The sequence below is a fragment of the Megascapheus bottae genome, chromosome 16 (genome assembly GCF_031878675.1).
Source record: "Megascapheus bottae isolate mThoBot1 chromosome 16, mThoBot2.hap1, whole genome shotgun sequence".
In the NCBI taxonomy this organism is placed as follows: domain Eukaryota; kingdom Metazoa; phylum Chordata; class Mammalia; order Rodentia; family Geomyidae; genus Megascapheus; species Megascapheus bottae.
The window spans coordinates 55,704,104-55,720,655 of NC_143524.1; the positions used below are offsets into that span (position 1 = coordinate 55,704,104).

Below are 16,552 nucleotides of genomic sequence, written 5' to 3' on the forward strand. Positions count from 1 at the left end.
TTCAGAGCCATCTACCACTTCTTGGTTGAGATATGTGGTCTTGCTAACTGGGAAGGAAGTAATGTTATTACAATATTTTGTGCCCAAATGTTGAAAATTTAGTGATAAGAACTACTGGTATAGAGATTGCAACATTGCATTTTTAGCAACAGGGTCATAATAATAAAGTATATTGTGCATTGTTTCCTAATAATAAAAGACATTTTGTCAGGGCAATGTGTGACATTCATTTTGTTTAGTATTCTATGTATCACATTCTTAAATGTGTCTATACATACTAGGAATTATATAAAATATATAAAATCTGAACACTCAAGTTTAATTCTTCAAAGTGATTTACCACTTGAAAGAAGAGTATTTCACATGATTTTCACGATTTCATAATAAAACATATTTATTCAATACATGATCATTTTAAAAAGCTACACAAGTAAACATTTCATTTGTTTCCAACTTTATATGGGGAAGAAAAACTGTTCGCATAAAAGAAAACAAGGCAAACTTTACCAAGCTGGTATGTGGCTAAATTTCAAGAATACCATTATCTTTCTTCAGAATGAAGCCAGATTCCCTTAGTTCTAAAAATTAGTTTTAGCTTTCTGCCTATTAACAAGCCTGAAGTACATTTAAAAAGCTGAATCTTAGCTAGCCATGGCACTACCAGCTAGAATCCCAGGACTTGAGAGGCTAAACCAGTGGATACATGAGCTCCAAACCAGCCTATGTTACATACTGTGTCAAACAACAACAGCAACAACAAAAAAAAAACACAAAAAAGTCAAAATTTAATGAACCGCAAAACTGCTCAGAAGTTGTTGCAGTGACTGCATCTAAATAATGTCTAGCATTTAACAGAAACACAAATTTAGATTTACAAGTGAGATCCACCCATCTTAAACAGGATTATTTCCAGTGTTGAATACACTGAATTTAAAGCAACGTACATATTCCAGAATTAGCTAAGACAATAAGCACTCAGCATTCAGCCATGTAATCAAAGTTCCCCTATTCACTGGTCATCATTCTGTTCATAAACAAACTGAGGTTGGGAGAAGTCATAAGATGACACTCCAGTAAACAGAAGTAAGGCATAAATTTCTAGGTCAGTTCACATCATTACAAACTTCACCACTGTTATTAAACTCTCAGTAGTTCCAAAAGTTAGAATAGAACCTTGCTGCTTTTAACTTAAGAGACCCATCTTGATCTCAGTGGGCTGAGAAGGCATAAGTAAGCAGATAAAATGTAAGATTCTACTGTAAAAGTCTGCCATAGAAGGAATGATGATTCATAGTCAGAAAAGTTACTGCAGCGTCAATAGTAACTTGTTGACTGTCTTAGCCACAGTGTGCAAAAAAAGCAGCTACTGCTTAAGGCAATGTAGTGTCAATTAGATATACATTCCTGAGGTCTTTTATCTGTGGTAGCTTTGTTTTTTTCTTTTGCTTTTCACGACATCAGGTATATTGCCCTGTAAATTGTGATAGTGGTACCAAGAATAAAAAATTTAGGAATTTTTAACTTTCCAGTATTTGTGTAGTTCAGTTTTTCTATTTTTTTAGTACAGAAACTTTAACAAAATGCTGTTTTGAAGGCGTTTCCTTGTGAGTTAAAAAGGAAACAAGTTAATTACTATTTTGTATGAATTTTGCTAAAGTTAACTATAAAGAAACACCTACTGACTCACAAGGTAAGGAGAATCTATTCTCACTTCCAAACCATGATATGAATGAGCGCTGATATGTGGAGAGAACAGATATTTGTATGTATGCATTGTGTGTTTTATATACATAGGATTGGGTATTAAATTCCCATAGTTGTGAGTTTAATAGCATTAAGATTACTTTCAAGAGGAAAAATCCTCAAAATAAAAAAAAAAACAATTTTAAGATTCGAATCATTTTTCCACTAAGTCATTCTACAATCATGGCCTGAAAGCTCACTACAACCTCTAACGACACAAAGGTTAAAACCACTTTCCAAAACATCCATATCAACAACACCACATGATGGATGATTTAAGCTTTTGTGCTATACAAATATTTATTGAAGATTATTTTCCTCATGATTTGTTACATGTTGCACCATACACAGAGAATAAAGTGAAATTACCACACAGAATGGATCCTTGCTTTCATGAAGTTAAAATGTCAAATGAGAAAAACACAATAATTAGCAGAGATTTCTAAGCACTCGTGTGCTGTACGATCCTCTAATTTGTATCTACTCATTCTCTTTAGTAATCCAAACACTCAGATAAAATATCACTCAGAGAAACAAAAATGTTTAATAATTTTTACAAATTCCATATTAAATGTTTATATATATTTATTTATTTGTATTGATCACCTACTTCTATCTATTTATCTATCTATCTATCATCTATCTACTTATCCATCCATCCATCCATCCATCCATCCATCCAACCATCCAACTAAGTGGCTTCAACATTATTTACTTCCTAAAACTCAGTCTGAAAATATACAACTCTTTTAAGACTCTGGAGGCAAGTAATTTATAGCAAAGAAATATACCATTTTCTAGCTAAAAAAGGTATAAATTCAGCACCATTCCTAATCCATGTTTCTACAACACAACAAAAGGGCTTCTTTGTGAGCTAATATTACTTGGGAAAAGTGTGAGAGAGAGAAAAGTGCAGTTTGTTCTTGCCAAACTTCAAACGTTCTCTATGCATTAAGGGCTGAAGAGGGAGAAATAGACTTTCAATTTGGAAAAAGACATGAGATCAAGTCTTCTCAAGGCAGAGACATCCACAGAGCACAATAGGAGCTACAGTAATGGAGTTTCTCCCATCAACAGAGTGAGCTGAGAGGAGGGGCGCAAGTCCTAACTGATAAACAGCCATGCAGAGAGAGGATATGAAGAATCTCTGTGATGCTAGTCCAATTTTAGGAGTTATCTCTCTCCACAAAAGCAGATCAGTACTAGCCACGTGGGACAAAACGAGGTCCTCCTAGCAAACTACTCTACTCAACACAAGAGTCAGGGAAAAGCCTCCAAGACGACAATATTAGAAGTGGGCCCACATTTTTGGGCTTATCAAGTCAGCCTGAACCCACTGGAGGAGGAAGTGAGCTCAACTGCTCAAGAGGAAGAGAGGAAGCCTGACACAGCAGCTTCCACCTGTAATCCTAGCTACCTGAGAGGCTGAGATCTGAGGATCGAGGTTCAAAGCCAGCCAGGGCACTAAAGATCCTGAGACTTTTTAAAAATTATATTTTATTGTCGGGATAATATATAGAGAGATTACAGTTACATTCATCAGGTGAAGGGAACATTATTTCTCGAAATTTGATACCCCTTCTCATGTTTTTGTCCCCCTTATCTCCAATTAATCACAAGAAAAACAGGAAGTGGGACTGTAGCTCTAAGAGTAGGGCAGTAGCCTTGAGCTGAAGAGCTCAGGGACAACACCCAGGCCCAGGGATAGGGCAGTGGGTAGCCTTCAGCTTGAAAAGCTAAGGAACAGAGCCCAGGCCCAGAGTTCAATCCTCATGACCCACCAAAAAGAAAAAAGGAAAAAAAAAAAAAGAGGAAAAGAGGAAAGAGCTAGAACATAGCCAACAGTGTGAACAATAGTGAAATTAAGAGAAGTCAGATGGTCAAGGAACTGGTCTGTACTTAATTTGAAGTTTAAAATTAAACAGTTGTTGGACATTGCTGGCTTATGTCTGCAATCCTAGTAATCCTAGCTATTGAAGGTGCTGAGATCTGAGGATCAAAGTTCAACACCAACCCAGACAGCTCCAATATTGACCTTCAAAAAGCTGATGGTGGAGCTGTGGTTCAAGTAGTACAGCACCAATCTTGAGTCAACCAAGTCCAGAAACAGCAAAAGATCCTGAGTTCAAGTCCCAGTATAGGACAACAACAACAACAAAAAGTAATAGTCCCTCCTCCCAATTTTTAAGATCACAAAGGGAAAGACAAGCTATTATTTTTTTTCTTGTCAGCAGAAAGTGGGGAGTTTCTTTCATAAGGAAACTTAAATTTCAAAGGACAATTCCTCCCCAAACTTAAATGCCAAAAGCAGTATATATTCTAATATTCTAAACCAACATTCACAAGGCTACAGGCTGAAATCCACCAGCAAAGTGACCCAAATGTGACTCTACATACCAATGCCTTCTTTTTGAAATGGGTTGTCATTTGCTCCAGAGAAGTTCCTAAACCTAAAAGACTAGATCTAGCATTTTATATAAATTAAAGATGTGGGTACAGAAGCATTTACAAGAGACAGAATAATATTGCTTCAGCAGGATGACTTATCTAAGGTCTTTTTCTTCTTCTATAGGACTAAATTTATACCTGTGAATCTCAAGAACTTTCCCTCTTCCCCCAAACTTAAATTTCTCTTTATGATAGGTTCTGGCTCAATGTCAGAGAAAACAAAGCCCCTCACCAAGAGGTTAGACATTTTTTTCAGTGAATAAAACAATACAAAAATCCAAATCTTGTCCAATTTGAGACCAACAAAAGTAAAAACTATTTCCTTCAACACAAGAGTATTGAAATAGGAGAATAAACAAATGTAATATATCACATATTTTTCCTTGTATTAAGAAGCTGAACAATGAAGCCTCCTGAGACTTGCTCTTCTTTCTCCCATGCAGTTTCTGATGGACACATTCCATAATGGTGATTAGTGTTTTCCAAGGGAATGTTCAGGAAGGCAGCTGCCTTGGAGGTAGGTCCCCAGGACTCTGCATTTTACATGCAAATAATTTCCAGAAGGGGCTGGAGCTGTCACAAGCCTTTGGCTAGGTGTTAGTGGGTAGGTCCACTGTTGCCTGTGGCTCTGTCTCTTAGAGTCCAAGTCTGTTCTTGGCTGGCTGTGGTTTTATAAGAGCCCCTCAAAAGATGCGTTATTTAATAACTACAAGATAATAAAAACTAGGGTTACAAGCCAACTAGGATCAATCTGTTTCTTAATAATTAATTTCTGTTAAGTCCAAAAAAATACCAGCATTCAGATCTTAGATCCTGGTATTTTCTTAAATGTTATTTAAGACAATTGTACATAAAAAGCCGTTACTCTCAAGCTCCATGCTTAAGCAACATGCATCAGGCATGCAATCAACATGCTTTTAAAAGCCCACATGTACCCAAAATGAATTGCCACTGTAGAATGCTGCTACAAATGGGAAGTGTACTTAAAAACCAGGCTAAGCTCCAGCCAGTCCAAGTTCTCCAGGGAGGCTTAGTGTGGTCTGGTTCAAGGTCTGATACCATGGTATTTATACCATTTCTGGACAACACTACCAGAGTTTATCTTTTCTCTGAATGAGTGTGTCTTTCTAACTAGCAGAAAGGTATAAGGCAGATTTTCACAAACTATGTTCTGAGAGTCATTTATTTTTCTTTCTTTTTTATTTTTTGTTCAAGTTATGGGGCTTGAACTCTGGTCCTGGGCACTGTCCTTGAGCAACTCAGCTCAAGGCTCTAGCACTCTACCACTTTGAGCTACTGTACCACTCCTGATTTTCTGAGTCACTTATTTTGTGGGAAAAAAAATAGTGAAACTCATTTTAGTAAAGTTTCCTATCCTACTTTTCTCTTAAAACTACAACCACCACACAGTATATTAAACATTTTAGGAAGTTGTGAAATAAAGCACTTTTTATTCAACTCCCCCCACACACTGAAAAAACTCAACCTGTTAATCTCAAATATTCTAGAAAGCTAAGGACACCATATGACACACTTGAAGGCAGACTTATGTCTGCAAAGTGCTGACATGGGCACTGGTGCTTTTAACACTGATTCTCAGTTCTCTATTTCCACTCACTTTTAGTTCTCAAAAATCAAGGAAATAAGGAAGAAGAAAGGGAGAACCATATTAAAAACACAATGTCGTTAGACATTGATTCTTAGAGCATCCATTCATCCAATCAAAACTTTAGCCATCTAAATTTAGGGATTTATGGAGTCAGTGGGAACAGCCATTCAAAAATCTACTCATGAAAAGAAAACTCTTCTTCCCATTCAACATTCCAAGTCAGTTTATAATTATCATCACCATCATCATTTTGCTGGTACTAGACCTTGAACTCAGGGCCTCGAACATTTATTTATTTATTTATTTGTTTGTTTGCTTAAGGCTGAGTTCTATTTGAGTCACATCTCCATTTGCAACTTTTCGCTGATGAGAAATAAGTATCTCCCAGACTTTTCTGCTCAGGCTGGCTTCAAGCCTTGATCCTCAGAGCTCAGCCTCCTGAGTAGATAAGAGCTACAGGCATAAGTCACCTGGGCTTTCCTAGGAGTAGCCACTTTAAAAGGGAGGAGCGGTGAGTATGTCAGTTCCTATGAAAACCACCTCTACTGAACGGCAGCTGTGGAAGATGGTATCCTGAGTAGCTTCTCCCTCTGGCAGCCTTTCAGGAGATAAGCCACAGGAAGAGCACAGCTGGACTGAGAACTCTAAGTGAACTCGAGCCAATCTTTCCCAAGGTGATCTTTCATCCTTTTGGGTTCATGTTTCCACTCCTATTACAAGTATGCCTCTGAGACTCAGTCTATGCCAACAGAAATGACAGGAACAGAGAAAGCATTCGCAGAAAACCATGCTAGCAAGTTAGAAACAGCAGCTTTTATGCAGGCTCAAGCAAGAGATCTCTAAGAAATCTCTCCTCTCTCCACTTTCCTTCTCTCTGAAGAATAAACACTGATTTGCAGAAGGCAAAGAGGAAGCTGGTTTTTAATAAGACAGTTAAAAATATTTTAATGGAGCTCACCCAGTTTGTTCCTCAGATGTGGCAAATCATACATTCCCACACTTCCCAGCTGCATGAACAACTGACTGACAAAGTCTGTGACATCCTACAAAGATTTTACGGTGGCAAACAGATTCATGTTGAAACGAAGCATCAAGAAAGAAAATATAAAGTACATTACGTGGTACACTTCTGATACCTTCCCTCCTGTAAAAAACATTCTTAAAAACAATGCTGGTCATCAATGGCTTATGCCTGTAATCCTAGCTACTCAGGAGGCTGAGATCTGAGGATCGCAGATCAAAGCTAGCCCAAGCAAGAAAGTCTATGAGACTCTTATGTCCAATAAACTATGGAGCTGAGGCTCAAATGGTAGAGCACTAGAATTGAGCACAAAAGCTCCCAAGCCCATAATTCAAGTCCCTGGACTGAAAAAAAAAAAAAAGACCTCCATGCTATATCAAAGCTATATATTTTTTAAAGTTTGTCTCTAAAATAATTCTTCTAAAATATATTATGCCTTTTGGGGAGGAGAAATGGGTTCTAGGACTTATCTATACCTTGCATGGCTGGTACTCTACAACTTGAGTCATGAATCCAGCCAGGTTTTCTTCTCATTAATTTAGAGATAGAGTCTCTTGAGATTATTCTGCCCAAGCTAGCCTCAAACCTGGATCCTCTGGATCTTATCCGCCTGAGTAACTTCAAATACAGATGTGAGATACCAGCAACTTCAAGTAAGTTATCTTAAAAGTAAACCCCTGAAGGGGTGGTGAAACACTAGCATGGCTTTCTGATTTTGCATGTGTGTGGGGGGGGGTATGTATCAATACTGGGCTTGAACACAGAGCCTGTGTGTTGACCCTTAGTTTTCTTACTCAAGGCTCCCACTCTACCACTTGAACAACATGGATTTGTATGCCTGGGCTATCTTTGAACTTAGGATTTTCAGATCTCAGCCCCCTGTAGAACTAGAATTTCAAGTTTGAGACACTATTACTATGATTGACTTTAGTGGGAAAAAGGTTGGTCACAAAATCAATACAGATTACTTGCATATCTAATTGGCAAGGGCTTCTAAACACATAGTTCTGGTTTTAAGTAGCATCCTATAGTAGCAACTGCTGTGGTAGTGTTATTTTAGTTTAGAATTCCATTACCCATGGTGGTGTTGTTCTCCATTAAGATTGGAGAACTCAACTAGCAATCAGTAAGAGTTCCTTGATTAGCAAATAAAATTCTTAAGCTGAGCACTGGCATGAATGTCCCTGAGACTCATCTCCAATTAGTCACAGAAAAAGCCAGAAGTGGTGCTGTAGCTCAAGTGGTAGAGTGCTAGCCATGAGCAAAAGGAGCTTAGGGGCAGTGTCCAGGTCCAGAGTTCAAGCCCCAGGATCAACAAAACAAATAAACAATAAAGTAATAAAATTCTTAACTACCTTGAGTCTTGTTTGACATATTATATACATTGTTCAGCCTTTGAATAGCTCAGTCTTCAAAATAAAATCTGAGGTTTTTCTCTACTGCTCTCTTTCCTACTAAGTTTCTGTTATTGCCTCCCAGAAAGTAAAACAAGAACCAGTAAAGGTTAGAAATCGTATTCAATTTGAGAGAGGGCTTGGAGCTAGAGCTGCTGTCACATGACTCCCTCTGGACGATTCCATAGATTGTCTGAGATAATGTATAGAGTAGTTTCTACAGGTTGTCATTCAAAAATCATTTTTAAAATGAACAAAGTGGCACATACCTATAATCCCAGCTACAAGGGAGGTATGGATAAGAGGATCACAGAGAGTCTGACTAGGGCAAAAAGTATGTGACCCTCTCTGGAAAACTGAAACACAAAAGGGCCTGGCAGCTTGGCTCAAATACTAGAGTTCCTGCCTTAGGAGCATAAGAGCCTGAGTCCAAACCTCAACATTGCCCCCCCCACCAAAAAAAAGACAAAAGAAATCAGAGTCCACAAAAGCAAAGAGAAGGGGGGGTCATCATATCACTAAGTCAGACATAATTTAGTATTCTGCTTAGTGTATTTAAAAGGTTGGCTTGAGGCCAGGAGTTTGGTCTAGTAGTAGAGTGCTTACCTAGCAGGTACCAAGACCTGGGTTCAATTCCTTGGTACCACATACATAGAACAGCTGGAAGTGGTGCTGTGGCTCAAGTGATAGAGCTCTAGCCTAGAGGAAAGCCCAAGGACAATACTCAGGCCCTGAGTTCAAACCCCAGGACTAAAAAAAAAAAAAGGGCTTGTCTAGTACCACCAAATGACATTAAAATCTGATAGTCTTAGAAACTAGCCTATATTGTCACTTATTTAAACCAACATATTTACAGCAAGTTTCCAATTTACCATAACCTTAACCAAACCTAATTAATTTAGGAATAGACCCTAAATTCATCATTCTGTAACCCTCAGATACAGTAACACAGGCATTGCAGCACTTTGAGAGGAGATGTGAGCAGGCTATGTCTGCCACCTGCACTAAAGCACACTCCAGGAAAAGTCAGTGCAGAAGAAGGCAGTTAGTCACAAATGTACAAATGTAACTCATTTTAGTTTGTTTCTCTCTGAACTGAGGTCTGAACTCAGAGCCCCACGTGCTTGGCTGGCTGTTCTACCTTTTTACTGGTTATACAGAGATGGAGTCACTCAAGATATAGAGTCTCTAGAGATAGTTTTGCCAGGTTCTCCAGGTCTCAGCCCCCTGAATAGCTACGATCACAGGCATAAGCCACTACTGCCCAGTTTTCCCTTCATTTTAAACCTCTTTTTCTCATCACTCTTGCAGTCATATTAGTTACAGTAACATTATGCTGATACTAGGGGTTGAACTCAAGGCCTTTCTAAGTTAGCTTTTTTACTCAAAACTGGTGCCTTGCTACTTGAGCCACTCTTCCACTTCAGGCTTTTTCTTGATTAATCAGAAATAAGAGTCTCAAACACTTTTCTGCCTGCCTGGGTTGGCTTTTAATCACAATCATCAGATCTTAATTTCCTGAGTAGCTAAGATTATGGGCCTGAAATATTGGCACTTAAACAGAAAAAAAAATCATTTATATTCTACTATTGTACTCAGGTATATTCTCTTCTACTTAGTGATATTACTATTCTTATCACAAAGCCTAACTACTGATCAGAGTGACAGATTTTTCTGTAGGAGAAGATAATATGATCTTAGTAACGAGTTTGCCAGGTAGAATCTTTCAAAAAAATGTATAACAAAATCAGATGGGTGGGTGGGTAGGAACATTCTTCCTATTTAGAGAGAGAATAGACATCTGTACAGTTTCATTCACAGGCACCTACCTAATCGCCCACTAGTTATCTCCAACTCATCTCCTTATGTGTCACACTAGTGTTTGGGCATTTGTACATGCATACTTTTATCTCACTTAGGGTTGAGAATCTTTTAACTCTGATTGTAAAAAAAAAATGGTCTTATTTTTAACTTTTTTTTTTTTTTTTTTTTTTTTAGGCAAGGTCTCCCTCTGTAATCCAGGCAGACCTCAGAATTGCTCTGTGGGGGCCAGGCTGGTCACAAACTCATAATCCTCCTCTTTGGCCTATGAGGTGGTTAACTGTAACTGTAGACATGAACCACTACACTGGGCTTAAAAGTGGTTTTCTTTTGACCTAATTGGCTTAATGTTCTCAGGCTCTGCCATTATACCAATCTGTGCACACTGAGCTGAAAAAGAATTCAAAGAAATAGTCTAATTCCTCAGTGGGCTACCAAGTATTCCCTCTGTCCCTGATGAAAAACAAACAAACAAAAAAAACTTGTCTATTTCTGATTACGATGTTTCTCATAATTAAATAGAAGAAAGGATTTCTCTACCATTTCCTTCAGTTCTGTAGTCCAAAAAAATAACTAGCTCTGAATACCAAGTGGGTGAATTATTTATTCATCTGTGTATATATACTATTCCCCATCTCCCACTTCATGATTTATTCAACTGATTTTTAAATTGAGATTCACATTATTTTCATTTTTTAACAAATACAACTAAGGGTTTACTGTGTTCTAAACTAAAGAAGATGGAGGAAGAGGAAGAAAATGACAGACACCAAGGACAAGGTTCAGGGCACATAATAAAAACTGAATAACTTGCCAGGTGCAAGTGATTCAGGCCTGTATTTCTAGCTATTCCAGGGGATGAAATTAAAGTTCAAGGTTCAAAGCCAGCTGTGGAGAGAAAAGTGAGGGAGATTCTTAGTTCCAATTAACTAGCAAAAAGTCAGAGGAGTAGGCAGGGTTCAACTGGGAGAGCATGAGCCTTCATCAAAGAAGTCAAGTGAAAGCACGAGGCCACGAGGTCAAACCCCAGTACCAGGACACAAAGAAAAATTGAAAGGAAAAAAAAGAACTTTTTTTTTTTTTTGGTGGATCTTGAACTCGGCCTAGGGGCTGTCCCTGAGCTCTCAAGGGTACCACCCTACCCTTGAGCCAAGCCCCACTTCTCATTTTCTAGAAGTTAATTGGAGATAAGAGTCTCAGGTCCTTTTGTGCCCAGACTGGCTTTGAACCTTGATCCTCAGACCTCACCATCCTAAGTAGTTAGGATTACAGGCGTGAACTACAATGCCTGGCTTAAAGAACATTTCTTATCTACCGCTTCTTTCAGTAAAGAGCCTTTGAAGGACTATAACAGAGTTACTAGAGGTCTGTAAAGCCCAGGTCTCATGTAAACACAAACCAAAGATCAAATAGAAGTAGAATACATCTACCATAGGTACACTATAATTAAACTTCACACTGGTACTGTTAGGATTTAAAAATGCATATTTTAAAAAAGTTAAGAACATGAGCATATGTGCTCTGAATGATGGTGCAAAATCTGTAATCCCAGTTACTTCAGTGATGGACAGAAAGGATCAAGTGACAAAGCTCTGAAATCCTATCTGAAAAACAACTTAAAAACAAAGTGAAAGGGCTGGAAATATAGCTGGAGTGTAGAGTATTTGCCTAGTAAAATACAAGGCCCTAGGTTTAATTCCCAGTAATGGGGAAAAAATAAAATCTAACAACTGGTTAAGCACAGGCTTCTGTCCACTGAATGGATGAATGGCCATTGATAGCCATTCAGCAGTGTTCACAAGCTGATTCTCACCAGCTGAGTTAGTAGATCCAGCTAAGAAGACACCTTGTTTTCCTCTCCATCTCCTTCTTTCCTTTATTTTTTCATACCAAAGAGAAGTCTTGCAGGGCACCAGGTGGCTCCCTCCTGTAATCTTTGCTACTCAGGAGGCTGAGATCTGAGGATTGTGGTTCAAAGCCAGTTGGGACACTAAAGTCCTTGAGACTCTTCTCTCCAATTAACTACCAGAAAATCAGAAGTGGCAGTGTGGCTCAAATGGTAGAGCATTACACTTAAGCTGAAGAGCTCAGGGGCAGCACCCAGGCCCAGAGTTCAAGTATCATGACCAACCTACCCTCACCCCACCTCCCCCCAAAAGCGAGAGGTCTTAATCTGGTACAGGCAAGTAATCTAACTACTAAGGAAGCTGAAACTGAGGATCAAGGTTCAAAGCCAGCTTAGGCAGAGAAGTCTATGAGACTTAACCACCAATTAAACACCAGAAAACCAAAATTGGAGGCATGCCTCTGGTAGTATGCCAGCCTTGAATGAAAAGCTAAGAGTATCAGGCCTTGAGTTCAAGCCTCAGTAAACTGGTATGAAAAGAGAAGAGAAGAGAAGAGAAGAGAAGAGAAGAGAAGAGAAGAGAAGAGAAGAGAGAAGAGAGAAGAGAAGAGAAGAGAGAAGAGAAGAAAGAAAAAGAAAAGAAGGTAGATAAAGAGAAGGGTTTTTATTTTAACAAATTACTGAATGTCATTACTCTAAAAAAAAATAATATGATTGTCTCAATTGTAATAGTATATGCTGATTCTCAACAAAGCACCAGTCACAGGAAAAGCCACAACCAATTCAAAGTTAAGGCTTCCACTGCTACTTTGTCTCTTGTCATTTTGAACAGATTTATGTCCCACTTTCCCCTCAGTCTCTGTAAGTGATCAACTCTGATCAGATGTTCCCAAGACTGCAAACACTACCTCAGGAGAGTGTCTGTCTATATACTCTATGTGTCTTGAGAAACAGCTAGCTTCAGACTTGAAGACTGAGTTTACTTGAACTATTTCATACTTGCCTTCCAAAGAAAATCTGGAATGGATAGGAATCTCTTACTATTTTAACTCTACTATGTCTAAATGAAAAGCAGTCTACCTAAATAAAGAATGAATAAAATAGCACTTTCCTGGCAAGAGAAGAAAAATAATAACCTAGACAAGCTGGTCTATCTTTTACTTAATCAGCAGAATAACTCCACGGTTTTGTACGTCAGTGTCTAATTTTATGGTGTTATTTTACCCGCACTTTGCATTAATCTGTGAGTCAAATGGACCAATCTCTCAATAAGAACCAAGAGGCAATAGTAAAGAACATGTATGTAGACCTAACGAAAATAAAATTAATTATCTTACCTATCCAACAGATTCCGTACAAAGCCCTGTGCTGAAAGTAACATTTAGACCTAAAGGTATGATAACAAATACAATAAGCCTTTGGTCACACTTACCAAAATGAATTTATATTATTATTATTTTAGAAGTTGAACTCAGACTGAACTGCCTCCTATTTTCTAGGCAAAAACCCTAATACTTAAGCCATGCCTCCAGGGGTCACAAAATTAAATTGTTGTTGTTATTGTTGTTGTTTGGTGTGTTTACCTATACTGAGGTTTGAATTCAGGGCCTTACACTCTCACTTGGCTTTTTCAATCAAAGCTGATGTTCTAATACATGAACCACATCTCCACTTCTGGCTTTTTTGCTGATAACTAGAGATAATACCCCTCCCTGCCTGAGCAAGCTTACAGAGACAGTCCTCAAACCTTACGCCTCTTGAGTAGTTGGGATTACAGGCATAAATCCAATGTGTAACTCTTGATGCAGTAAACTACTCATAATTGAATATATACCTATTTTTGAAATAATCTTTTTAAAATAGTAAAATTACATGATCTAAATTCTCTTGGAAATAGTGGCATCAATTAAGCTTTTCTTTTTCATCTAAAGTTAGAATACAAACACAGAAACTAACCTTAAAGAAGGCAAACCACTTGTAGTCATTCAAGACGATCTCGAACCCTTGGTTGTAAATGATGGTAAAATGCCCAGAATTGCCAAGTTCATCATATGCTGTATCCAACTTCTTAAGATGGACCACTACTTTTTTTTCCACTGGTCCTACAGAAAAGAAAAATACAGAGAAAAGGAATGGTATTTGAATTTCAAGGGGAAAGGAAATTTCTTCAGTGATGTCAACTACTTGGTTAGGTTGTTCATCTTTTGGGGCCTCAAATTCTATGAAGAACTAATCCATTTTGCTGCCTCTGAAGTTCTAGAAGTTTCTCACACAAAATTGATGTGACGGTTCTCAGAAACAGAAATGTCATATAGCTCTGCAGGCTGATTGCGGTGAGATCAAGCTCACCTTTTTGTTTTTTCTTTAAAACAGGAACAGAAGATATTCAAAGTTACATGAATGGGAAGTGTGGTAGTTACAAAATAAAAATCCAAAAGATTCTCATGTGTGTGTGTGTGTGTGTGTGTGTGTGTGACACACACTGGGTCTTGAGATCAGGAGTTCAAGCTCTTGCAAGGTTAGTTGGCACCAGTGCCAAGTCTGAGATTTTTTTTTTTAAGACTAGTGATTGTCAGGTGCCTGTTGCTCACACCTTTAACCCTAGCTATGCAAGAGGCTGAGATGTGAGAACCAGTTTGAAGCCAGTCCAGGCAGGAAAGTCCATAAGCCTCTTAGCTCCAAGTAACCAAAAAGATCTAGAAGTGGAACTGTGCTCAAGTGGTAGAACACTAGCCAGCAGTGAGCAAAACAGCTCAGGGGTCAGTGCCCAGGCTCTGAGTTCAAGCCCCAGGACTGGCACATAAAAAAGGGGGGAGGGACTCTGCCTATGACTCGGTATTTGAATCCTAAAGTAGTAAAATCAATAGTAATAATTTAAATAATGTGCATGTCTAACTCTCAGAAACTGAGGGCTCAAATCTATGCAGTCGGATCAAAGTAGGTTCACAGGCACAGGTTGCCAGCAGTGGCTGAGGCGCATGAAGATGTATACACTCTGGCTAGTGTTTCCTTATGGTAGATTAATATTCTGAGTGGCAAAGTGCAGGTGACTGGCAGTGTCCATACAGGCCTCTCTTTGGTCAGACCTGCAGACTCAATTTACAGCACAAACATTGGTAGACAATGCCTAGGATTACAGAAAACCACAGAAAGGTCTGGAAATCAGTTAAACAGATTAAAACAGATAACTTCACAACCTTTGATCTGCTGATGGGGACATTGCAACTGAGGGCTTGACTCTTTCCATGCAAGTCCCAGGCTGGGAGGCTGGGAGGAGACCAGGAATGTGACTTTTAAACTCTTGTGGTGTTTTGGCTCCCCATCGGGACGGGCTTGTTTGTTTTAAGGATAACCGAGGTACTTAAGAGCGCATGGAACATTCACACATAGATACTTATGGAGATCCTGCCAACAACCTGTCATGGTGCTTGGCTCAGTCCATTTCTAAATAAAACTACTGATGTCAGGCGTTCTTTCTCACAAGGAAGGACGAAGTTCTCTACTCTCGCTTGTCACACATAAAACGATGGGAGCCCCCCCCCCAAGTCTTTACAGCTAGTAGCATCCTCCTAAATCCAATCGCAATCACTCCGCATAAAATACCTGTACCCACAACCTCACAGAAGACAGCGGCGTCTCCCTTCACCCAGGAAAACTTCACCAGGGAAACTTTGCAGACTGGAAGGGAGAATCAACAGATGGCAGATCGCCTCGGCTTCACTCAGCGATCCCACCCGGACCCGAGAGAGAACTGGGAAGCTAGACGCGCTCCCGCCACACGATCGGGAAACCGACTGCCAAGTTCCCGCAGCTCCCCGGGAGCGCGGAGCCGGGCGCAGGGGGCGGACGGCGCCGGCGGGCAGCTCACCCAGGGCCGAGCAGTTGAGGTCGCGCAGGGCTCCGCTGGGGCCCGCCTGGAGGACCCAGGTGCCCAGCAGGTCGGGGTAGGTGCAGTTGGCCGGGGTGTCGCCGCGCACGGCGCGGGCTCCGCAGAGGAGAAGCAGCAGGGCAGCCAGCGAGGCGCGGGGCCGAGGCTGCATGGCTGGAGGACCGGGAGGCGAGAACGCACGAGGAGCTGGGCGCGGGTCCACTGGCCGGGGAGCCGCAGGAGCCCGGAAGCCCCGAAGGGCGCGCAGGGGGGTGGGCGGGGCCTGGGGGACTGGGCGGGGCGTGGGCGGGGACTGGGCGGGGCCGGGACGGGACGGGGACGGTGGGACACCGGGGTGGGAGGGGGAGCAGAGGGGACCTCACCAGTCCCCCCCCCGCCCCTCCTCAGACAGTGGGCTCGGGGCACTTGGGGCTCTTCACCTGAGTGCTCCTGCGCCCTAAAACTGGGAGCCAGGGAGCAGCGCCCCTCGCTGAGATGACTGACCTTAGTCCAGGACGGAGGTGGAGAACATCTCCAGGAAAGGAAAGGTGGAACCCCGGGGTGCTCCGTTCCCCAGTTCTTCTTCTTCCCTTACCCTTGGCTGTCACGTGTGTGGCTCCCTGTTTCCGTTCTCTAAAGCCTGGGCCTTGCTCACCTCCAGCCACTCTTGCACTTGCAGAACTCCTCTGCCTTCCGGCTCGGTTGGCACCGCCTGGTATTTGCTTAGCACCTCTGGTTTGCCCAGGGTTGTTTGCATTGCTATTGATGGTGTTTGCCTGTTGGGCTGCTGAAGAATTCAACT

The 16,552-nt window shown here is 40.5% G+C and overlaps 1 protein-coding gene across 1 annotated transcript in view; it reads right to left on the bottom strand.

The window, feature by feature from the left end:
• The window catches only part of Ctsc (cathepsin C), a 35,235-nt gene extending 19,267 nt beyond the window's left edge, over positions 1–15,968 (bottom strand). Inside the window, exons 1-2 of the mRNA XM_090348590.1 lie at positions 15,751–15,968; positions 13,839–13,984 (exon numbers count right to left, since the gene is read on the bottom strand). Coding sequence (XP_090204716.1) covers positions 13,839–13,984; positions 15,751–15,922 — 318 coding nt within the window. The 5' untranslated portion in view covers positions 15,923–15,968. The remainder of the gene's footprint in view (positions 1–13,838; positions 13,985–15,750) is intronic.
• Between the last annotated feature and the right edge of the window lie 584 nt (positions 15,969–16,552).